Source organism: Oryctolagus cuniculus, chromosome 8, assembly GCF_964237555.1.
Source record: "Oryctolagus cuniculus chromosome 8, mOryCun1.1, whole genome shotgun sequence".
NCBI lineage: Eukaryota > Metazoa > Chordata > Mammalia > Lagomorpha > Leporidae > Oryctolagus > Oryctolagus cuniculus.
Window position 1 is genome coordinate 108,228,772 of NC_091439.1, and position 24,362 is coordinate 108,253,133.

The 24,362-nt window shown below is 52.6% G+C and overlaps 1 protein-coding gene and 1 long non-coding RNA gene across 5 annotated transcripts in view; one reads left to right on the forward strand and one right to left on the reverse strand.

Annotated features, from left to right (window-relative positions):
- Positions 1–24,362, reverse strand: part of CRACD (capping protein inhibiting regulator of actin dynamics) — a 276,507-nt gene that overhangs the window by 23,187 nt on the left and 228,958 nt on the right. For 2 of the 4 annotated variants that reach the window (XM_051820248.2, XM_051820252.2), the window contains exons 3-4: positions 19,700–19,871; positions 2,439–2,574 (exon numbers count right to left, since the gene is read on the reverse strand). In XM_051820248.2, the coding sequence (XP_051676208.2) occupies positions 2,439–2,558 (120 nt within the window). In that variant the 5' untranslated portion in view covers positions 2,559–2,574; positions 19,700–19,871. The other 2 variants (XM_051820251.2, XM_051820253.2) reach the window with 2 other exon arrangements.
- Positions 13,199–14,208, forward strand: LOC127483307 (uncharacterized). Its single transcript, XR_007909489.2, has 2 exons — positions 13,199–13,593; positions 13,910–14,208. It is a non-coding gene; the product is annotated as an uncharacterized lncRNA (long non-coding RNA).

A 24,362-nucleotide genomic window follows, 5' to 3' on the forward strand; every position in this document is an offset into this window, starting at 1 on the left:
AACAGAGCCTACTTTTGCCCTTAAAAGGCTCGCAGGCGTTTTGACAAGTGGTGGATGACATCACCCACGGGAGGGTGGGCTCAGGCATTCTGTGCTCAGTGTGGAGGTGCCAGCGGGGGCCGGTGTGGCAGGGAGGTGTGGACACCAGAGAGCTGCCTTTCAAATGCAGTCCCCACCAACAACCTGCGTGGCCTTCCAAGGCCTCCCAAGTCTCTTGAGCCACAGAGAAAACTGGCTTTTTTTTTTTTCCCCTTTTTTAAAAAAGTGGCATTCTGCTAGAACTCACACTGAATGTCTTAATTATGGTGGCCAGCCAGCTTGCCAGGATGGGGCATTTGCTCTGAAATAGGTGTTTTCCATTCCTTCTCTCTTTTTAAGAAATAAACATACACACGGACACAAAGACAGTTCCTGACATGAAACCATGCATGCCTCGGACACGCCCCCTCCTCCATGCCTCGGACACGCCCCCTCCTCCATGCTGCCGTCCTGGGGGGGGGGGTCTCCGCTGCTCGCTCAGCATCCGTCCAGGCATCACGTTGTCATGGAGAAATGCAAAGCACTCATGCACGTGTCAAGTCACTCCCGCGTCTACGACTTACCAGGAGCATACTGCTTAGTCGACTGGAAAACAAAGCACAGGCTTGTGGGGGTGAGACAGTTCTAGTAGCTTCCGTCACTCCAAAACCACATTTTCTCGGCTGATGCTCCCCATTTAACCTCCTCAAAAACCTGACCTAGAGGGCTGAAAGGAAGCCGGCAAGCCCACGCAGCCCAAGCCAGCTCAGGCCGACCTGGCGTGAGCAGACGTCAAACGGAGAGCGCACGCCTCACTCCTGCGCCGCCCTCCGCCCTCCTGTGCTTCGGGGCTGCTGGTCACAACACAGTTTATTAACTTTAAGGTCAGATTCTTAAAAACCATGCCTTCCTGCTCACAGCAGCAACAGGCAGTCTGGTAGTTGTACTGCGTTCCTATACTTCCAGTACTGCAGATTTATTTATTTATTTTTTTACAACCCTAAATCCACTTTCTGGAATGGCACGTGGCGTAAGCAGCAGATAGCACTTATGAGATTGGACCCTCACTGAATTTTAGAACTCAGCCAGTCACTCCTCGTGGAGAGGGGAGGTGCGGAGCTGCAAGGCCTCAAAAGAGAGGGAAGGGAGGTAGGGGACAGGCCAGGGGTCTCTGTGGCCATCCCTGTCCCCTCCTCTTCCCCAGCTCGCTTTTGCCAGAAAGTATACCACCATGGCCAGCCAGACCCATGCTGGCACCCAGTGAGGAAATATGGGCACTTAGGGCTGTGCCAGGGCTGACCCAAGGGCAGGATGATGGCTTTGGGGGCATGCGGCCACAGGCAGGTGCAGGTGTGGTTCCCGGGTGTTGGCCGCTTCCCCGGCTGCCACCGGCTGCAGCTGGCTGGGCACGGGGGAACGCAGACCACACAGGGCTCACAGAGCAGGAGGGGACTTGGAGAAGTTCAGGGGAAAATGGCACTCGGAGGTCGGTTTATATCGGTGCACGTTTTTTGAAATCAACAGTGTTTTCACAATGCGTATTTTCATGATTTTTTTGAAGCTCCTTTGTACCTAGCTAGTGTGTGGTGATAAGAACATCTCAAGAAAGAGTTTTCTTTTGAGGATAAGACTTCCGTGTTCTCAGTACCCGCTCAGGGCTGCTGTCGCTTTGTTCTTGCTCACTCAGTCACCGCTGCAGGGTTAATCGGCCAGGCCGAGCCCTCTGCCCGAGGTCCCTGTCGCCTCCCAGCACCCTGTCTCTGGGGAGTGCTCGCTCAGAGCTTTCTCTACGCCCAGGGGACTCGACCAAGCCGCTGGGCAAACCTAGAGTCAGACACGCTTCCCCGAGTCCCAGCTATGTCTGCGGCCTTCGGTGAAGAATTCTTCTATCAGGCTCGTATCTAAGCATGACTAAGGACAGGTCCGTTGTAGTAGGAAACCTGCCTCACTCTGCAGTGTGGACCGCAGGGAGGTGAGAGCGGGCTGTGCTGCTCCCCGGGCCACAAGGCGGCCCCGGAGCCAGCACACAGACAGAGCCTGCCACTCCCTGTGCCAGGAGGGCTGGCGGCCAGGAGAGCGTGCCGGGCGCTGTCAGTGGACAGGCAGCCGGGGTCACAGCAACGCCTAAGGACCAGGCGCTCTCGCTCCCGTCCAAGCCCACTAGCTTCTCCGGGTGCTTGTTCTTTGTCCTCTGAACACAGGTGCTTGTTCTTTGTGCTCTGAACACGGGGGATAGATTTGAGTAAAAGGGAGCGGGTGTGTTGTGCAGGTGCTGCGGTGGGCTCACGGCGGGAGGGGGCCCTCCAGACACCCGAGCCTGGTTTAGAAAGCAAACGCCCCCACCAGGAGTGGCCCCTGGAGCTTCCAGCCAGAGCGCCCCCTTTCCCTCCACAGCGGGCGCTGACCCCCGGCTGCCTTACCTGAAGAGTCTGGACTTTGCCCAGGATGCTGTCCTGTGACATTGCTTGAACTGTCTGCTCACTTTCTGCTCCCCCATCAGGGATAAAAATACTGTCATGGGAAAACGCCCGGCTTCCCATGGGACACTTGAAGGACCTGGAATGCAAATCACGAGCTTCATTGTACGAGGAGGACAGAATTTCTTCTGGCAATGCAGACTGCAGCGCAGACTCCACCCACACGCCCAGCCCGGGGGGGGGGGGGGGGGGGGGGGCCTCTCTGCGGGGGTCGGCCAAGCAGCTGTGCAGACAAAAGGGCCCCACAGTGTCTGTCCGCAGCAGGCACTGCACCTCCAGCTCCCAGCTTGTCTTGCTCACCCAGGCAGGGGTAGCGCAGGCAGGGAGGCCAGGCTACAGGGGCGGCACGGGGAGACCTGAGAGTACAGCACTTCTCCTTCCCAGACAGGGCCCACGAGATCTCCCCAGTGACCAAGTGCAGGAGGGAGAGGTACTTCCTGCGGGTGTCCCTTGGCCCAGTCACAGAACGCAGTGGGCAGCGGCCTGGGGCAGCCGCACTGGTTATAGGCCAGGTCTAGCAGCTGAGAAGCCTTATTATCAAACAAGGCCACCTGATTAGGAAACAACAGGCAGCAGGGTAAAAAGCCATGAGGTCTAGAGACAAAGGACTTGGTGGGGACTCCTGGCTGTGGTCACGCCCCTCACCGCCCCTGCTGTGGTGAGTGCCCTGTGCAGACAGCTCTGCTCCCCTCACCTCCTGTAATGCTCACCTCCACCATCTGATTGGAGTTGAGCCTCAGCTGGGAAGAGCCTGATCTCCAGGCACCCAATTAAAGGCGGACAGCAAGAGGCTGAACCCAGGTCTACAGAACTCAAGCCCCTGCCAGCCATTATTGTGTGTGAAAGTGGCAGATGGCCCTAGAACATTGTCACTGGGGAGTATCAAAGGGTACGGGGAGGGAGACGGGGTGCAGATGCTGGCTGGAATACGGGGGAGTGGAAGGCACGGAATACCAAGATGGATAAGACTTCAGCTACATAACGCAGGACACCACACACAAGGGTACTTTAAAGAGGTCATAAAAAGTCTGTATTATGAGAAATTACACGGATTTCCTATTTTTTTTGCCCCTAAATATTCCTTAGTACTGACTGGGATTTGATATCTACCCCTCCCCTACTTCCAGATGATCATATTGAAAAAGAGAAAAACTAGTAATAATAATAATACAACAGAAATAATAAATACAATAATAGCGGTAGTCACAGTGGTAATATTGATTCTAGTTAAATTTTATTGGGCACTTGCTTTATCTGTAATATGTGCTACTCTTTTTCATATACTACATGAATCCTTTTTTTTCCAAGATTTATTTATTTAGAAGGCAGATTTAGAGAGAGAGAGAGAGGGAGGGAGGGAAGGAGAGACCGAGAGAGGAAGAGAGACTTTCCATCCACTAGGTGACTCCCCAAATGGCCACAAAGGCCAGAGCTGGATCCAGAAGCTGAAGCCAGAAGCCAGGAGCTTCCTCCAGGGTTCCTACATGGATGGTAGGGGCACTTAGACCATCCTCCGATGCTTTCCTGGACATATAAACAGGGAGCTAGATGGGAAGTGGAGCAGCCAAGACTCAAACTGGCACCCATATGAGATGCTGGTGTCACAGGCAATGGATTCACCCACTATGCTACAGCGTAGGCCCCTATACAAATCCTTTTTACATGTAATATTGAAATCTTATGTGGTAGGCACTTTGTCTATTTTACAGACAAGGAAACTAAGTCTCAAAGACAGTGAGTTGGGGCTGACATTATGGCACAGTGTGTTAAGCTACTGCTTGCAGCACCAGAATCTCATTATCAGAGTTCCGGCTCAAGTCCAGCTTCTCTGCTTCCAATCCTGCTAATGCTGGGAGGGCAATGGAAGATGACCCCAGTGTTTGGGCCCCTTGCTACCCATGTGGGAGACCTGGATGGATTTCCAGGTTCCTGGCTTCAGCCTGGTCCAGACCTGGCTATTGTGGCCATTTGGGGGAGTAACCAGTGGATGTAGGATTTCTCTCTTTGTTGCACACTCTGCCTTTCAAATAAATGACTAAAGAAAACAAAAAGCCCCACAAAACAGAATCTTGCCATAAATGAAGTCTATATGTGACTCTCTTCTTGGCCTCTGTTCCACTGGTCTACCTGTTGAAACAGCAGTAACCCCAAACTATTTTAATTACCATGGCTTTTAAATGGCCCTTGATATCTGGTACTGTGTTTTCCAATTTTTTTTTAAGTCAAGATGGCTATCTTTGTCTCTTTGCTTTTCTGTGTAAACGTTCACACTCACTAACACAGTCCTGAGGTAATGAATCTATAGATAAATTTTGGGTGAAGTGTTTATAATACTGAATCTCTTAATCCATGAACATGGGATATCTCTTCATGTACTTAGATCATCTTTAATTTCCCTTTTTTAAAAAATATTTTGTTTATTGGAAAGGCAGAGTTAGAGAGAGAGAGAGAGAATCTTCCATCCACTTGTTCTTCCACAAATGGCTGCGTTGGCTGGGGCTGGGCTAGGCCAAAGCCAGGAGCATGAAACTCTGTTCAGGTCTCCCACATGGGTGGCAGGGGCCCAAGCACTTGGGCCATCTTCTGCTGCCTTCCCAGGTGATTAGCAGGGAGCTGGACTGGAAGTGGAGCAGCTGGGACTTGAACAGTATTCATATGGGATGCTGGTGTCACAGGTGGTGATATAACCTGCTGTACCAAAATGCTGGCCCCTTATTTCTCTTAACAGTGCTTTGCAGTTTTCTGTAGAGAGGCCTTGTACATAGTTTATGATTATAGATTTATTCCTGTATATTTTGCATTTCTGGTTTTTTGTAAAGGGTATATGTTAAAATTTTAATTTTTAACTTTTTCATTGGTAAACTACAGAAGTGACTGATCTTTGTATATGGATCTTAGACTCAGAGATTTTATTAAGTTCATTATTTATAATAATATTGCTGATCTTTTGGATTTTCTATGTATTCAGTCAGGTTGTCTGCAACAAAAGACCATTTTATTTCATCTTTCTCAAGCCTGTATCTGCCCTCCCATACTCATTTAGCTGAAATATTCATACAAAACTGAATAGAAGTCCTGTTGGAGGGCTTTGTGATATTCTCAAACTTACCAAGAAATACATGATTATCTATAAAATATTTACCAGGAAATATGAGGTTATCTGTAGAACTTTTGTAGACATCCTTGAATTGCTGCTTTGAAAAGACACATGACCTTTTATTTACAAATGATTTAAAAAATTATCTTGGGGTGGGCTCTGTGGCACAGCAGGTTGACCCCCCAACTTGTGAAGCCTAAATCCCATATTACAGGGCAGTCCCATTACTGCTACTACTCCTCTGTTGATCCAGCTTCCTGCCAACGCACCCTCAGAGGTAACAGATGGTGGTTCAAGTGCTTGGGTCCCTGCAACCCACATGGGAGACATGGATGGAGTTCCAGGCTCCTGGCTTCAGTTAGGCCCAACCCTAGCAGCTGCAGGCATTTGGTGAATGAGCCAACAGATGGAAGATACGTCTGTCTGTCTGTCTCTCAGCCTTTCAAATAAATAAAAAAATAAACATTAGGAAAATAAAAAACTTATCTCTTTGTCTTTCTCAGCAGTTTTACTCTGGTCTGGCTAGCTGTGAACTTCTTTTAATTTGTTCTGCTTAGGATACACAGTGCTTCTGAAACCTATGGCTTGATGTCTTCAATGTTATTTCCATGCATTTATCCTCTAATTCCTCTCTTATTTTCCAGCGTATGCCTTTTAACATGAGCCATGTGTCTTTTATTCTCTTTTCTGTCTCTACTGTTTTTTTTCTTAATATGGTGCAGTCTGAATCTTCCTATGGACCTACAACCCAGTTCACTAATTCTCTCTTTAACTATGTTCAATCTGCTTTTAAAACCATCAGTTGAGTCCTTAATTTCAGAAGTATTTTTTTGGTTCTAAAATTTCCTTTGAATTCTTTTAACAGATTCTATTCCTTTAATGAGATTCTCCATCTTGTTAAATAGTTTTTATTTTAAAATCCTAACTATTTAAACATCTCTACCTGAAGCCCCAAAATCTTGGTCATCTTTGGGTCTGTTTGTATCATCTTATTTTCCTGCTCGTCTATTTCTTAGATGTCTGGTGAATTTTTTTAAATTGAATTTCATCCATCCTGTAAGGAAAATTCTAGAGGTTAAGTTGTCTCCTTCCAGGGAAGACACCCCTGGTCTTCTTGCAGGCAATAAACAGCAAAGGAGCAAATCCCCTGACTCGGATCCCACAGCTGACTCAAGGCTGGTCAGCGTTCCTCGAAAGGTTTGGAACACCTCTGCTTTGTCCTGGCCCGAGAGCATCCTCCTGCGAGACTCCTGAGCGCCTGCATTTTTTCCTAAGGTCTCTCTTCTTGACAGTCCTGAGCCCTAATCTTTTTCTTTCTGGCGCCACTGGCTGCCAAACACCGTCACTCTCGCCTGTGCGGCATTATCAACAAGTGCTGCCCAGGTCTGGGCCGTCCCTCCAGGATTCTCTTCTGCTGGGGATCTGAATTCCACAAACCTGGCGCCCTCAAACTCCAATCTTTGTGTTCTCAGCCCCACGAGACTTAGAGCTCTGCTCTCTTCTCTTTCTCTCACAGCCTCGCTCTGGCTTTTTGGTCTCTTGCCCTGCACCGAGAGTCCACAGATGGCCACAGGAGAGAAGCAGTGAGAGTCCACGGAGGCCCACCAGAGGGAAGCACCGAGAGTCCACAGATGGCCACAGGAGAGAAGCAGTGAGAGTCCACGGAGGCCCACAGGAGGGAAGCAGAAAGCCGGGCTCAACTCAATCAGATCCCCTGGTCTTCACGGTGGCACTGCTTGGGTCCGGTGCCTCAGCAGCAACCTGACAGTGGCAGATGCCTTTGTTCCGATGTTTGCTCTCAATTCTGCTTGTTCTTGCTGGTTTCCTGCAAGCTACGTCATCACAGCCCAAAGTGGGATTGAATAACTTAGTATTCATCACGTTTCGGCCACATGATTCGCATGTCACAGAATCTACTTGTGGGTACCGCCACTGTTCTACTTAACTCGCTCTTCACCATGACCCAAAGCATTTCTACCTTTCTCTTATTATGTTTGGCTCTTGTCTCACTTGAAGGCTCCAAGAAGAAATAGCGGAGGAGATGGCAATTGGTTCTAGTGACGTGCATGAGTGCTTTCCTGGAGATAATTCCATTTACCAAGAATCGCCGCGGTCTGTGTTCAGAGCGGCCTTTGGTAATCAGGGTTCACAGCGCCGGCTCCAGGCGCGATGGAGAGGCCGGCCACTTCCTTTCTCTACCAGGGAACGGGAGACAAATTCTAGACACAGCTCTAGTCTGCGGCAGGGCTGGAGTTGAAATTGAGGCCACGCTCCACTCAGAGGCCACAGATCTCTGTCCTTACCCAGCTGCTGGGTGACTGGGAGGTGGCAGGGCGGTTTGGCACAGGTTGACCCTTAGCTGAATTGTCTTCATTCTCCAGGCCACGCCCTCCTCTCCCCACTCCCGTTTGTTTGCCTGAACCCAGAGGGTGGGGCTGGGAGCTTCAGCCTCTGCTGCAAGGCGGGAGATGGACTCACTGCCCCGTGCGAGCCTGTGGGTTTCCAGGAGCCCAGGGAAGACAGCCACGACTTAACAGCGGCTGTAAAATCGCCGCCTTTGCACTTGGGCCAGGGCAGGTGGCTCTCTCTTCCACATTCCTGTCCTGGCTTTGCTGTGCTGGTATTACTGATACCGGCAGACAGAGGTCCGGATTCAAATCGTCCAGAGTGGTCCGGTGGCGCAGACACCAGCTTCTGGTACCAATGTTCTGCTCCCCGGTGTGCAGGGGTATCTTTAGCCTGAGCCTGCACTTCTGACTCCAACAATCACCTTCCACGCCTAACTCCAGTGCGACTGCTTCTTCTCCCACCACACCCCGGCCACACACAGTGGGTCTGCTGCTCGGCCATTCATCGTCTCGCCTATCTCAAGACACATAAAACCAAACTCAGGCATTTTCCCACCGAACGCCTCTTCTGCCCTGTTCCCGTTACATCGTCCCCCAGGTTCCGGGCTGTATCATTTGGTAAGTGAGGTCAGATTCAGGTTGGAGGTTGACCCATAACAGGTAACACTGCCTATCTGCTCACACTCGGAAATCCTCAATTTCAGTGTAGAAATCAGTAGCAGGTGCCACCGCCAGTCCTTTCGTCTTCAGGAATCTTTCGAGGTCAACTTAGAAGGCAGTGAGCAGGATTGACCATCCTGAGCTGCCGTTCCAAGCCGGCGCTGCCCTCCGCACACGCCCGTGTTCCTCCATGACAGCCGTGGGCTTGCAGGGCACTCCGTGTCTCCAGGTAGACGAGCAGCCGCAAGGCTCACATACTGCATCGCAGCGACAGGTGACAGCGCTGACGCAGCCACGTCACTGCTGAAGGGGCCCAGGCAGGTGAAGAGAGACTCAGGCCCCTGACTCACAGCTGATGGAGCGCTCCGTCTCAATCCAGTGCTTACAAATGCTGGATGTCTTTGGGGACAAGGATGTTAAATGAACCGTGGCTATGAGACCACAAGACGGAGTATGAATTAGGAGAGGATGGTTAAGTCAGTTGCCTGTCTTAAACACCAAATCTGTCAACACCTAGAGATATGTCAGCGGCCATGGATTTTTCATATTCACGTAATATTGATGGAGGCTTTTTTACTGTGGCAAAATGTATTGAGCATAATATCATATTAGGGGCTGGTGCTGTGGCGCAGTGGGTTAACGCCCTGGCCTGAAGCGCCGGCATCCCATATGGGCGCCAGTTTGAGATCCGGCTGCTCCACTTCCAATCCAGCTCTCTGCTGTGGCCTGGGAAAGCAGTGGAAGATGGCCCAAGTGCTTAGGCCCCTGCACCCACGCAGGAGACCCAGAGGAAGCTCCTGGCTCCTGGCTTCAGATCAGCACAGCTCCGGCTGTTGCAGGCAATTGGGGTGTGAACCATCAAAGGAAGACCTACCTCTCTCTCTGTCTGCCTCTCTTCTCTCTGTGTAACTCTGACTTTCAAACAAACAAATAAATCTTTAAAAAAAATACCATATTAAAGATACGGGTGCACTCCCCAAATGGTTGCAAAAGTCAGGGCTGGGCCAAGCTAAAGCCAGGACCTGGAAGTCCATCCAGGTATCCCACACGGTGGGCAGGGGCCCAAGCACTCGGACCATATGCTGCTTTCCACGGCGCATTAGCAGGGAGCTGGATCAGAAGTGGAGCACCCAGGACTCGAACCTGCGCCCATAAGGGATGCGGCGTTGGTGTCAGTGTTGCAGGCAGAAGCTTTACCCGCTACACCACAATGCCAGGCCCCTACTTAGTTGTTTTTTTTTTTTTTTTTTTTTTTAAATTTTTGACAGAGTGGACAGTGAGAGAGACAGAGAGAAAGGTCTGTCTTTGCCGTTGGTTCACCCTCCAATGGCCGCCGCGGCTGGCGCGCTGCGGCCGGCGCACCGCGCTGATCCAATGGCAGGAGCCAGGTGCTTTTCCTGGTCTCCTGTGGGGTACAGGGCCTAAGACTTGGGCCATCCTCCACTGCACTCCCGGGCCTCAGCAGCGGCCTGGAAGAGGGGCAACCGGGACAGAATCTGGCGCCCCGACAGGGACTAGAACCCGGGGTGCCGGCGCCGCAAGGTGGAAGATTAGCCTAGTGAGCCGTGGCGCCGGCCCCCTACTTTTTTTTTTTTATTTCAAAAAGCACAATGACAGGAGGAGTGGGGGAGGAGGAATAGAAGGAAAGGGAAGGGGCCGACGCTGTGGCGTAGTGGATAAAGGCACTTCCTGCAGCACCGGCATCCCATATGGGCACCAGTTCGAGTCCTGGCTGCTCTACTTCTGATCCACTTCTCTGCTATGGCCTGGGATAGTGGAGGAAGCTCCTGGCTCCTGGCTTCGGATTGGCACAGCTCCAGCTGTTGCAGCCAATTGGGGAGTGAACCAGTGGACAGAAGACCTCTCTCTCTCTCTCTCTCTCTCTCTCTGCTTCTCCTTTCTCTGTGTAACTCTGACTTTCAATTAAGGAAATAAATCTTTAAAAAAAAGAAAGAAAGAAGGAAGGAAAGGGAAGGAGAGATGGGGAGGGGAGCGCTAGAGAGACATCTTCCACTTGTTGGTTCACTCCCTAAAGCCTGCAACAGCTAGGGCTGGGCTAAAGACAGGAGCCAGGAATTCCATCCAAGTCTCCCAGATGGGTGGCAGGGCCCAAGCACTTGAGCCATCATCAGCTGCCTCCCAGGGCGTGCATTAGCAGGAAGCTGGATCAGAAGCAGAGGCACGACTCATCCCAGGTGCCCCAATACGGGACGCAGGAGTCCCCGGGGGCGGCCTCACCTGCTGCACCACAGCACCTGCCCCATTCTACCTTCTACCTAGAAACTGGACAGCGTGCTTCCTGTAAGTGGCATGCAATATCTCTCCTTTGTGCCTGCCTTATGGCATTTGGCACAATTTCATTCATTTCTCAAGCTGAACAACACTCCGTGTACCTGTGCCACCTCCTGCTTATATGTTCTTCTGTCAACAGACGCGTGGGTTGGCCCTACTTTGGGCAACTGCGGGTAATGCTGCAATAAACACGGGTGTATTGATCAGGATTTAAAAAAATATAAAACTATGGGACTCTGACTTGCAGCTCCATGGAGACACGGCTGGAAGAGGAACTGGGCGCTTTCTGTCCTCATATCACACCAGAGATTTGCCATCATCGCCAGAGCCTCCACCCAAATCTCACGGCCACCATCTGTAAAGATTGGCACAGACGTCACAGGACAAAGGTTGTAAAAGCAGGGAGGGGATGGCCGGCGCCGGGGCTCACTAGGCTAATCCTCCACCTGCGGCGCCGGCACACCAGGTTCTAGTCCCGGTCGGGGTGCCAGATTCTGTCCCTGTTGCCCCTCTTCCAGGCCAGCTCTCTGCTGTGGCCCAGGAGTGCAGTGGAGGATGGCCCAAGTGCTTGGGCCCTGCACCCCATGGGAGACCAGGAGGGAGCACCTGGCTCCTGGCTTCGGATTGGCGCAGCGCTGGCCGTAGCGGCCAGTTGGGGGGTAAACCAACGGAAGGAAGGAAGACCTTTGTCTCTGTCTCTCCCTCTCACTGTCTAACTCTGCCTGTCCAAAAAAAAGAAAAAAAAAAGCGGGAGGGGGGTGCAGGGAAGAGGAGAAGAAAATTGGTTGGAGAAGAGGGAGGAGGAGGAAGAAGAGAGGGAGGAGTCCCTGCTTTCCCCTAATTCCTGAGTAAGTTTGAGGTGCAGCCCTGGGCAAGCCGGCCGTGGTGTCTGAGAGAGCTGCAGCCCCAAGGCTTCCACACCCGGCCCTCCACCCAGCAGGGTCAGACACCAGGAGCCCCCTCCAGAATCCACGTGGGCACTCCTGAGAGTCCATGGAACACGCAGGTAAAAGGGAAGTTTAGGGGCGTCCTTGTGGTGTAGCAGGCAGGGTTGCCGTCTGCGACACTAGCATCCCGTATGGGCGCCGGTTCGAGTCCCAGGTGGTCCCCTTCTCATCCAGCTCCCTGCTAATGCTCCTGAGAAAGCAGCAGAAAATGGCCCGAGTGCTTGGACCCTGCCACCGACATGGGAGACCCAGATGAAGCTCCTGGCTCCTGGCTCAGCCCTGGCCGTTGTGGCCACTTGGGGAGTGAACCAGCGGATGGAAGCTACCTCTGTCTCTACCTCTCTGTAGTTCTGCCTTTCAAATAAATAAATCTTTTTTTTTTTATTTTGAAATCTATTCATAGTTTTTCATAATTTGCATTTTCCACAAACTTTTTGAAGATCCTGTGTATGCATGGATTTCAAAATTCTTTGCACAATAAACACACTTTGTAATTCCCCCACCCATGAGTGCTCTGGAGTGCCCCCCCCCCCCATTAACTGGGGATGAGGGCTCAGATGGGCGGATTCTGAGGGAGGTGGAGCAGCCACGGCACGAGCTGGGCCCACATGGGATGCTGGTGTCGCAGGCGGCAGCTTTATCCGCTACACCACAAAGCCAACCCCAATAAATCAATCAGAGAGAGAGAGAGAGAGACAGAGAGAGAGAGAGATCCTGCACTAGAAAGCACAGCCGTCACCAGCCTGCAGGGACAAGTCACACACACGGGCTCTCGAAGCTGCGTTCCTTCCACCTGACTCAGCGGCCAGGCCAGGTCCTAGGAGACAGGCGCTCTGGCTGGTCGCAGGCAGGGCTGAAGCGGGAGAGGAGGTGGAGCAGCTGGCCCTTTGGCTACTCTCAGGGGATGCTGACGGCGCAGCCCATCAGAGGTAAATTCAGAGGAAATTCAGAGGCTCCTGGGAGGGGAACGGGACGCCACCAGCTAAGTGACCCGACCGGCGGCATGGTGCACCGCTGCTCAGGCGAGCCCACTGCCTGGTGGCGTGCGATCCTATCTCTCCCCAAGGGACAGCCTGCTTTCACGGTGCGTGTGCGCCCATTGTGCTGCGATCCCCAGCCCAGGCGCGGGGCACCACGCCCCCGGCTCCTCTTTGCAAGCTGTGAAGGGCAGAGGGAGGTGCGGGACAGGCCTGACCCTGGGAGGTGTCCACAGGCAAGAGGAGAAGGAAAAGCTGGCGCTGAGGGCCAGGGCACTGTCCGTCAGCCACTGCGCACTCGCGCTACGGGAGGAGACCCGGAGAGCCTGTCCGCTTTTCACTTGGGTTATCTAGAACTACCTCTGCAGGGCTGTGTGAACAGAACAATAAAAAGCAAAGGACAGTGTGCTGGAGGAGAGACAATCCTAGCGAAGATTTCCTCCTTCACGCGCGCGCGCACACACACACACACACACACACCCGATGAGGGCAGTCCCCTCTCTGTCCCTAGTTCTTATTATCTGGGTGTGACCCCTGGAACTGTGGCAGCCATCTTGTGACTGTGCGGCCAAACACCCACTCCTTGAGGATGCCAGAGGAAAAAGTGGGTCAGCCTAGATCTTATTGCTTGGCTGCTCTGTCCACTGACCTTGGAACTTAGAACTTTCTAGTACATCAGATAATACGAAATCTCATTACTGCTCCAGACGCTAGGAGTTGCCACAGCTGGAATCATTCTACCCGACCCAGCCTTCCCGCCACTACCGTAAGCACTAGGTACATTTTCAAGACCACTGACATCATCTAACTTCAGGGTGCAAGCCGATGAAGGGAATTCTCCCTGTCCAAAAAAGGAGAGGTTTTCTGCAGCGGCGCAGCGAGCGCTCGCCTCAGGCCAGCCCTCCCACTCCTTGTCTTTTGTCTTTTTTGGACAAGCATCATGTAATTTGGGACCATAGATATTGGGTAATTACTATGGCAATGATTAGGGATTCACTTCAGGAATAAGGAAATATAATTATAGTCCCATTTCAGCTCGTCGCCATGACAACAGGGGCACTTGCAATTGATCAGCAGTTTTCTTTCTAAACAGATCTGTGCGTCTCATTCAAATGAAATGCTAAGGAGCAATTAAATACACTCATCAGACAAACTACAGTCGCTGGAAGAGACTGGAATCGATTACGCATTGTGTGACATCTCCCAGGCTCATCCCTGCCTCTCACACTCTATGGAATGCACAGTGCCCAACAGCTACAAACCCAGTCACCTGTCAGTTCCAACAGAAACGCGCCAAGCTGTCCAAGTTCAAGGACGAGGAGGAGAGCCTGCAGTCTTGACTTACAGAATCTTAGACTTACAGACCCATCCTTAATACAGCGCCACCTTTCACGTGTTTGTATTCCTTGGAGTGAGTTCTCGCTTGAGTAGCGTGTGCAAAAGCGTTTTTCATTTTGCAAGATTTTCTTGGCTATTTTAGGTCCCTTACAGCTTCATAAATTTTATAATCTACTTGATAATTTATGGGGGAAAAAGACAACTGAGATTTGGTGAGGGACGGCACTGAATCTGTAGATCAATTCGTGGCATATTGCCACCTTTTCAACATTGCTTTCCAATCAATGAACACACAGTGTATTGCCATCTATTGAGATCTTACTTCACTGATATTTTGTCATTTTCAGAGTACAAGCCTTGCACTTTTCTTGGTTAATATTCCTGAGTATTTTGCTCTTTTGAGTGCTATTGTAAATGGAACTGTTTTCCTAAGCTCACTTTCAGATTTTTTTTATTACTACACAAAAATATAAGCAAGATACAGAAACTCAACTCTTGCATCCTGCAACCTTGCTCAACCTTGTTTATAAGTCTAATGGGTGTGTGTGTGTGTGTGTTTCTTACAATTGTCTATATGTAAGATCATGGCATCTAAAAAACAGAAATAGTTTTACATTTTTCTCTTCAAGGCTGATGGTTGGGCAGAAGGATGAGACATTCTTGTCCTGCTGTTGATCTGAAGGGGATACGTTCGTTCGCTCACCATAAGTAGGGTGTCAGTGGCATTTTTCAAACATACCCTTTATCAAGCCAAAGAAGTTCCCTTCTATTCCTAGTGGCCTTTTTAACCATGAAACAGTAACGATTTTGCCAAATCTTTTTTCGGCATCCACTGAGATGTACATATGGTTTTTTTTTTTTTTTTTTGATAGGCAGAGTGGACAGTGAGAGAGAGAGACAGAGAGAAAGGTCTTCCTTTTGCCGTTGGTTCACCCTCCAATGGCTGCCGTGGCGGTGTGCTGCGGCCGGCGCACCGCGCTGATCCGAAGGCAGGAGCCAGGTACTTATCCTGGTCTCCCATGGGGTGCAGGACCCAAGTATTTGGGCCACTGCACTGCACTCCCGGGCCATAGCAGAGAGCTGGCCTGGAAGAGGGGCAACCGGGACAGAATCCGGCGCCCCGACCGGGACTAGAACCCGGTGTGCTGGCGCCGCAAGGCAGAGGATTAGGCTATTGAGCCATGGCGCCAGCATACATATGGTTTTTGTTATCTGTTTTATTAATACAGTATATAACAAGGAGTCTTCAAAAAGTTCATGAAAAATGAGTATTATGTAAAAAAACCCTACCCATATTTCAGAATGTTTTTGCTCCAAAATAAACATATTTTCATTCAATTTTTCCACATCCTGTTTGAAGTACTTTTGTATGTTGATTGATTTTTGTATGTTAAGTTTGAAGTACTTTTGTATGTTGATTGATTTTTGTATGTTAAACCAACCTTGCATTCATGGATTAAACCCATGTGGTCATGGTATATAATCCTTTTCATACCTTGCTACCTGTACTTTGTTGGGAGTTTTGTGTCTATGGTTATATGGGGTATTGGTTTGTGGTTTTTTTTTTTTTTCCTTACTGCAGTGTTTCTGTCTGGTGTTGGTACGAGGATATCACTGGCCTCACTGCATGTGTTGAGAAGTTCCCCTATTCTGTTGGCCACATTCTTTTTTTTTTTTTTTTTTTTAACAGGCTGAGTGGACAGTGAGAGAGACAGAGAGAAAGGTTTTCTTTTGCCGTTGGTTCACCCTGCAATCGCCGCCACTGGCTGGCGCACTGTGCTGATCCGATGGCAGGACCCAGGTACTTCTCCTGGTCTCCCATGGGGTGCAGGGCCCAAGCACTTGGGCCATCCTCCACTGCACTCCCTGGCCACAGCAGAGAGCTGGCCTGGAAGAGGGGCAACCGGGACAGAATCCGGCGCCCTGACCGGGACTAGAACCCGGTGTGCCGGCGCTGCAAGGTGGAGGATTAGCCTAGTGAGCCGTGGCGCCAGCCCACATTCATTTTTGTAAGGTTCTTTCTGCTTCTGCAGTTCTCTGATAAGTTCACGCCTTGTCCCTCAGCTACTCCATATCCTACCCACTGCCTGGGTCAGTTCCTGGCTTCCTCCTCCGAGGCTCTCTCCTGATTGGTCCAGTGCCACAGTGAGCCCGCCCTGTCCAGAGCCCCGACAGCTGGCACTTGGCACAGAGCGCTGTAGTTGTGCGTGATGCCACCACGCATGCAGGAGGAGCTGGACGCAGGAGCAGTGGAGCCAGCGAGCAGCAGGGGGCTCAGGCAGGCAGCTGGCGGGAGCAGCCTGGTGGCCCAGGACCAGAAGGGCGGCTCAGGGCCATGGGACCCGCTCCTGGCGAGCCTGCAGCCTCCTGGGGAGGCAGATGGGGGGCAGGCAAGGACGCTCCGTCTGCTGCTTGAATAGTGGCTCAGCCCTTCCAGTGGCACGACCTTGGCCAAGTCCCTCCAGCTTTAGTGTTCTGTCTTTGAACTGCTGGCACTGTCAGTCCCAGGGGTCATGGTACGTATTACGTGAGTTCATCGACGCAAAACACATTCTGTTAAGTCCAGTGAATGGGATATGTTTGATGTAACCACTGGACACTCTCTGTGGAAAAGGGCTGTAGTCAAAGAAACCTTGGAATGCTCTATGTTCCCTCTTCTTAGGGATCCACAAGGCATCTGAGTACAAGAAAAGCCCTGTAACATCCTAGGGAAAGGATCCTACGTGGCCTTAATTTCCCGAACTTATTTTCCAAGATGCCTTTTTAAAATGTAACATCTACTTGACACACTTTTGGGAAATATGTTAGTTGCATCAAATTAATCAAGAAATCGCTTTCAATTGCTAAACACTGATCACGTTCTAGTGCTCTGCTTTCCCCAAGGTCTGTCTGTATGACTTCCAAGCAGCAGCTCGGGAGAGAGAGGCTGTCACCCTAGAGAGACAACAGAATGCTTTGACAGCCCAAAGGAAATGGAAACTTGCAGGCAGGAAGAGATCAATACTGAGCTATTCTTGACCGCTGAGACGTTTCTAGAATTACAGACGCTCAGAGTTCAACAGCGTGCTACAGGTCAGCACCCTCAAATTCCGGCCAGTGCAGGAACCCCACCTTCTGTGTTCCCGCCCGCTGTGGCCCGACCAGACTCCCCGTTGTAGGCAGCTCTAGGAACCAGGAAGGCCCCCTCACGGTGGGCTCAAATCTGCCTCCTTGGAACTTGCACCAAAGAGGATATTCATGGGATTTTGAGTTTTGTGTTGCAGTGACAACTATCTTGAATGACTGCACAATATGAACTAACACCTGTCAGTCTGTCGTTAGACTGAAAATAAGCTGGAAACACCTTGGTCACTGTCTCCCTCTGCAAAGAGACTGAATAATCACAAAGTCACCGATGCTAGGAGTGATGCACGCAGTGTCTGCTGCGTGGGCTCAGTGACTTTGTCACTGTCATTTCCTGCAATAAAGGGGGCATGCACCCTTCAGGGTACTTCTATTTGCCTGTATTTCTATCCCAATTTTAAAGTAGTTAAAGAGAACTTTTATTTTTTATTTGAGAGGCAGAGACAGAGGCACGTGCGCACGCACACAGAGAGAGAGAGGGAGAGAAGGAGGGAGGGAGGGAGGGAGGGAGAGAGGGAAGGAGGGAGGGAGGGAGAGGGAGAGAGGGAGAAAGGACTTCCCATCCACTGGTTCACTCCCAAATGCCCGGGGACCAGGAATGTGACCCCAGGCTCCCTTGTCAGTGGCAGCAGCAGGGGTCCAACCACTTGAACCATCACCTGCTGCTCCCAAGAGGCCCATCATCAGGAAGCTGGAATTGGGAACGGAGTGGGGACTTGAACCCAGGGCACTGACATCTTGTGGCTGTGCCAAATGCCCACCCCTAAAGAGAGACTTTTTAATCTTTCTAGCCCAAAGCTTATTGGCCTGGCTCCCTTACTAATGAGTATTTTACAAAGACAAATATTTCGTTAAAATCTAGCATGTGTCTCATAAGTGCAGGTTTATCAACAAGAGCAATATTGACAACAGGTGCCATTATCTCTGTTTTATAGAAATGATCCAATGCGGAATTCTCCAAGGCTTCCAAAGCTTACAGCCTTAGGGAAAACACCAAGTGGCAACTGGGAAGTAGAAGGGATTTACATGGGACGAGAACCGGCCGGGGCCCCACTTCCTCTGGGAATCCGACGTGGTTCAGTACGGAATCAGGAACTGGGCAAAGTCTCAGCCCAGCCTGGGGCGGACACGTTGTGTTTTCGCTGGCTGGTGCTCCCAAAGGAGAACCTCGTAGACTTGACCTTATCTGGCACCCGGCTGCTTCCTGGCCACACCTGAGCAGTGTCTGGATCTCACTCTGATAACCGCCAGCAAAGTGTTGGCATTCCTTGGACAGCGGGAGAAACCGAAGGAAGTCAGGGCGGGTTCCCGCTGGCCGGTTCTCAGCCCAGTTTCAGCGCTGCTGCTCTGGCCGTGGGCCCGTCTCTGCCAGCCCCGTTCCTGCCTTTCAACCGCTCCCTCAGGTGCACTTGATCTTCCTCTGCCTTAAATGGAACAGAGAGCCAGGCCCAGGAAGGACAAGAGTCAGCGTCGGGGACGGCGCGCGGACGCTGCTGGCGGCCACGGCGAGGTTCAGCGTGCTCGGGCTGGCTGAGGGCTGCTGCTGTCACACCACACGCGGCAGCGGGCAGGGCACAGGTTTTGCCAGCTGTGCGATGCCTGGCACTCAGGGGCCATGTTTTTTTGAGCACCTAATAGGAGGCTGAAGAAAACCCAGGCCCTGACTTCATGGAGCTGACAGTCGGCGAGAGACAGAAAAGCAAATCAATAACTTTCATCGAAAGTGCTAAGTGCTTCGCTGGAACCGTGCAAAGACCTCACTAGGGAACACGGGCAAGGGGCAAATGCACCAGGCCCGAAGGCTGGAAAAGCTTCCTGAAGGCGGTGACTGCGACGCTCCTGAGCTGTCACCATCGGGGTTGGACCCTGGCTGCCTCTGATGGCAATGCCCAGTGTTTTTCTGGGTTCTTGCACTGTCAAGGCCAGACCTAGCACCTGCGTTCTGAAAGGGCAGGGAGCAAGCTTTGGGGGGAGAGGAAGAGAGGAGGGAGGGAGGTAAGGGGGGAAAGCAGCTAGAAGCTCGCTGAGAAGAGGTTCTAGAAGTTTCTAGGGACGGCTAGGGGTGCGAAGGGTGGCCCCCGTGCCCAAGCCCTCTGCATCTGCGACACAAGGGCAAGCCCTCCCCGTGGGCATGGCCACCCTCCCCTTGGCCAAGTGACCGGAGCCTGGTTTGCCTCCCTCCGAGGTGCACTGCTGAGCCGGTGTGAGCTGCCTCCCACCTCCAGTGAGAGCAGCGAAAGGAATGCCCTGCGCCCGCCCGGCCAGTGAGGTCAGCTCCCCTGCTGCAGGGGCCACCAGCGAGCCCCGAGCCCGCCACGCTTCCCAGATGAACGAACGACACTTGGGATCCTGCTCCCGCCTGCTGAGCCCCTGCTGGCGCCTCTAGGGCCCCTGGCCCACCCGGGAGGGCGAGGGTTGTTACCTCAGGCTGTCCACCACGCTCTCCTCATCGGACGAGAAGGTCCCATTGCTGGCACTCCGGGGGGGACAGTGACTCTTCTTCCCCAACGCTTCGCGCGACGACGATGTCACTTTCTTTTTCCTTTTGCCGAACAGCTTCTTAAAAGGCTGGAATTTGCCTCCCTTCTTCTTGTCTGCGGGTTACAAGATAAACACCCGCTGCAGCGAGACAGGGCTGTGCCTAGGAAGGAATTGCAGCTGAGCGGCCGGGGCCAGGGCCGCAGGGCAAAGGGCGCCCCGAGCCGCCGAGCCCCAGCGCCAGGAATGTCGGGCCAGCCCGGGGGCCTGGGGCAACGGCAGCTGGAGCGCAAGCCCAGGGCCTGGGGAGGCGTCTGTCCCCCAAGGACCAGAAGCGGCCCCAAGCTCCCCGGCAGTGGATACAGCAACCTCTGTGCAGCCACCTGCAGGTGCTGCCCGCTCTCTGTCCCCAGTACAAGGTGTTGTTTCCTTCGGGGCAAGCTGAGAGCAACACGTGAGTCACGCAGGTGTCTCTGTCTCTCTCTGTCTCTCTCTCTCACTCACACACACACACACACACACACACACTTCTCTTATCGGAGGAAGGCACCAAAAGGTCATGGAGAACGCCTGTAATAAAGACACTAGGCAAGGATTTCAAAAACATTTGCAACAAAAGAACCCGATCTTCTTCTTCTTCTTCTTCTTTTTTTTTTTTTTTTTTTGACAGGCAGAGTGGACAGCGAGAGAGAGACAGAGAGAAAGGTCTTCCTTTGCCGTTGGTTCACCCTCCAATGGCCGCTGCGGCCAGCGCACCGCGCTGATCCGAAGCCAGGAGCCAGGTGCTTCTCCTGGTCTCCCATGGGGTGCAGGGCCCAAGCACTTGGGCCATCCTCCACTGCACTCCCTGGCCACAGCAGAGAGCTGGCCTGGAAGAGGGGCAACTGGGACAGAATCCAGCGCCCCTACCAGGACTAGAACCCGGTGTGCCGGTGCTGCAAGGTGGAGGATTAGCCAATTGAGCCACGGCGCCGGCCAAGAACCCGATCTTCTAAAGCAACCGGGTCTGGACAATGGCTCCTCCATCATTCTGCTTTGGCCATGGGTACGAACGGAAGGCAGCGCTTAGCTCCTGGCTGACCTCTGCCCCCGGCCCCCAGCCCCACGCACTGCCAGCTGATTGCTGTGGTCTCTGTACTCTGAAGAGCCCCACAGGCAGCCCTGGGCTCACTGCCGGCCACCGAAATCTCAGGACCACCTGCGGTCCCGCTCCCGCCCTCTCTGGTGCAGAGCCCTTCGCCCTACTCCATTCCTACCTCAGGAGAAGGAGGGGAGAAGCCTCCCTCTGCCAGAACACATCTTCTCCAATCCTTCTTTCCCCTTTAAGAAGTTTAAAGAGCCACTTATCCAGGTTGCACAACCTCACCTTAAAACACCCACTGCATAACCCTTGCTACGCAGCACTGCCCTGAGAGCTTTATAGCCATGAACTTGGTCAATCCTGACAACCACGCCCCGGGTACAGAGATGAAACAACCCACGTGGCTCCCGGGAAGCCCGGCTTGGAAGCAGGACTCGGGGGCCCTGAGCAGGAAGGAAAGACAGACGCTCACAATGGGGGCTGCAAATACCCGGGCAGCACACACGGGCACAGCCCCCAGCTGACGTCAGCGGCACGGAGCTCTGAGGGGCTCTGCTGCTACAGTGAGGTGATGACGTCACAAGCCAGACGCCCCAGCCCTTCAGTGCTGGTCTCACCAAGACGCCACCGAAAGTGTGAAGTCGAGTCGCTCGCCGGGCAGTGGCGTCAGGCGCTAGGGAGCGCTTGCAATCCTCCCCAGTTCACGGAGACTGGACTGGGGCTGCTGGCACACGGGCAGACAGACCTGCGCACCTCGGCGGCCCGTGGAGCAGCCTGCTGCTGGGCCACGTTTAAAGGGAGGGAGTTCAGGGCCCGCCAGAGGCCCCGATGCAGGAAGCAGCGCGCTGGGCACAGAGTTCTGAAGAAAGGTAGCTTCTCTGTGCCGCCTCACTTAGAGGAACAGTGCAGCTGAGATTATAGCCTTCCACAGGGATGAACACGGAGTAGGCAATAAGCAGGCTGGTTAAGGTGCTGCTTTTTTTTTTTTTTAAAGATTTATTTATTTATTCGAAAGTCAGAGTTACACAGAGAGAAGAGAGGCAGAGAGAGGTCCTCCATCCGCTGGTTCACTCCCCAGATGGCCGCAACAGCCAGAGCTGTGCCGATCTGAAGCCAGGAGCCAGGAGCTTCTTCCAGGTCTTCCAGGCAGGTACAGGGGCCCAAGGACTTGGGCCATCTTCTACTGCTTTCCCAGGCCACAGCAGAGAGCTGGATGGGAAGTGGAGCAGCCGGGTCTTGAACCGGCGTCCATATGGGATGCCAGCACTGCAGGCCAGGGCGTTAACCCACTGCGCCACAGTGTCGGCCCCTTAGATGCTACTTGAGTCACCCGCTTCCCACACCTGAGGACCGGGTTCAAGTCCCAGTTCCACTCCCCAATTCCAGCTTCCTGCTAACGCGCTCCCTGAGAGGCAGCAGGGGATGGCTTAGGTAGTTGGGCTCCTGCCACCCATGTGGGAGACTCAGTTTGAGTTCCTGGCTCCTGGTTTTGGCCTGACCCAGCCCCAGCCATTGCAGGCATCTAGATAGTAAGTCAATGCATAGGGAATCTCGCTCTCGCTCTAACAAATTGAAAAACTAAAAATGAAGAAATTGAGGGTTGATTTCAGATCTTTTGTACATTTTCAGCAGTTATTTATACAGTGGCGAATATGAGCCGGTGATTCCGTGACACTTGCTTTTTGTTCCTATGAGTAAAATCTCCAAGGGATAATTTTTTTTTTTTTGACAGGCAGAGTTAGACAGTGAGAAAGACAGAGAGAAAGGTCTTCCTTCCGTTGGTTCACCCCCCAAATGGCTACTATGGCCGGTGCTGCGCTGATCTGAAGCCAGGAGCCAGGTGCTTCCTCCTGGTCTCCCAAGCAGGTGCAGGGCCCAAGCACTTGGGCCATCCTCCACTGCCTTCCCGGGCCACAGCAGAGAGCTGGACTGGAAGAAGGGCAGCCGGGACAGAATCCGGTGCCCCGACCGGGATTGGAACCTGGGGTGCTGGCGCTGCAGGCAGAGGATTAGCCTAGTAAGCCGTGACGCCGGCCCTCCAAGGGATAATTTTTTCTTTTTTTCTTTTTTTTTTTTTTTTGACAGGCAGAGTGGACAGTGAGAGAGAGAGACAGAGAGAAAGGTCTTCCTTTGCCGTTGGTTCACCCTCCAATGGCCGCCGCGGCCGGTGCACTGTGGCCGGCGCACCACGCTGATCCGATGGCAGGAGCCAGGAGCCAGGTGCTTTTCCTGGTCTCCCATGGGGTGCAGGGCCCAAGCACCTGGGCCATCCTCCACTGCACTCCCTGGCCACAGCAGAGAGCTGGCCTGGAAGAGGGGCAACTGGGACAGAATCCGGTGCCCCGACCGGGACTAGAACCCGGTGTGCCGGCGCCGCTAGGCGGAGGATTAGCCTAGTGAGCCGCGGCGCCGGCCCCAAGGGATAATTTTTAAAAATTAAAATCGGTAGTTCTTGAACATCACCAAGGAACATTAGCTGTTAAAAGAACACCCTAGAGAAGCCAGACTTGAAGGTTTAACTTGAGTAACATTCTTGCGTAAGGCGCTCAGGTAGCATTAAATTGCTCAGTGGATCTTTGGCACTGACTGATGAAACAAGTGAATACTTTCTCTGCAGCTGCCCAAGGCTGGGGACATACACACGACACTCGATTTCTAGGTTTGGTGTCATCGCAGTAAACGGTCAAGTCCCAATTTACCCTGCAATCCACTCGTCTCCAAGGTCAAAGTCTTTCTTTTTCCTTTTGTAGCAATGGCCCTCCGCAGAATTAGTGAACTCTCAATTTTCTGAACAAGAGTACTGCAGACCCCAACAGCGCAGTTCCCACACACGTCGGCGCCCTCCCCGGGGAGCGCAGACCCTGCTTGCATGGTGAGTGGGTACCTGGAGAGGACTCTGCGTGGACAGCCAGGGCAGAATAAAACTGCCAAGAAGTCCACGTGGACTTGGTGATGTTCAGCTGAGCTGGAACCATGGGAATTAACCACAACCAGAGCCAAATCAAATGCCGGCTTCTTGAAGCAGTCGCTTCTGTAGGTAAGCAACCACGTGTTGGTCTGTGCACTGGGGAGAATGCAGACAAGGTCTTCGCTCTGGCCTCACGGCTGTGAGAGATGACGGCCACCCTGCCCACCGGTTGCTGCACCATTACAGGGGGACAGAGGAGCACAGGCTAGAAGCAGCTGAATACAAACATGGGGGGAGGCATGACTTGGCCTGGCAGCCAAGAGGATGTCCCCACGTTGGGAATCCTGGCTCCGAATCCCGACTCCAGCTTCTCGCTCACGCAGGCCCCAGGAGGCGGTGGTGACAGCTCATGGGTTCCTGCCACCACGTGAGAGCCCCAGGCTGCATTCCTGGCTCCCAGCTTCAGCTGCGGCCCAGCACTGATTGTTGTAGGCAATTGAGGAGTGGCCCAGCAGGGAATGGCAGCTTTGTCTGTCTGTCTGTCTGCCTCTGGAGAGGCTGTAACGGGGCAGTTTTCAGCAAGCATGGGATAGCCCCTTGCTAGGGTCTGCAGGGCTG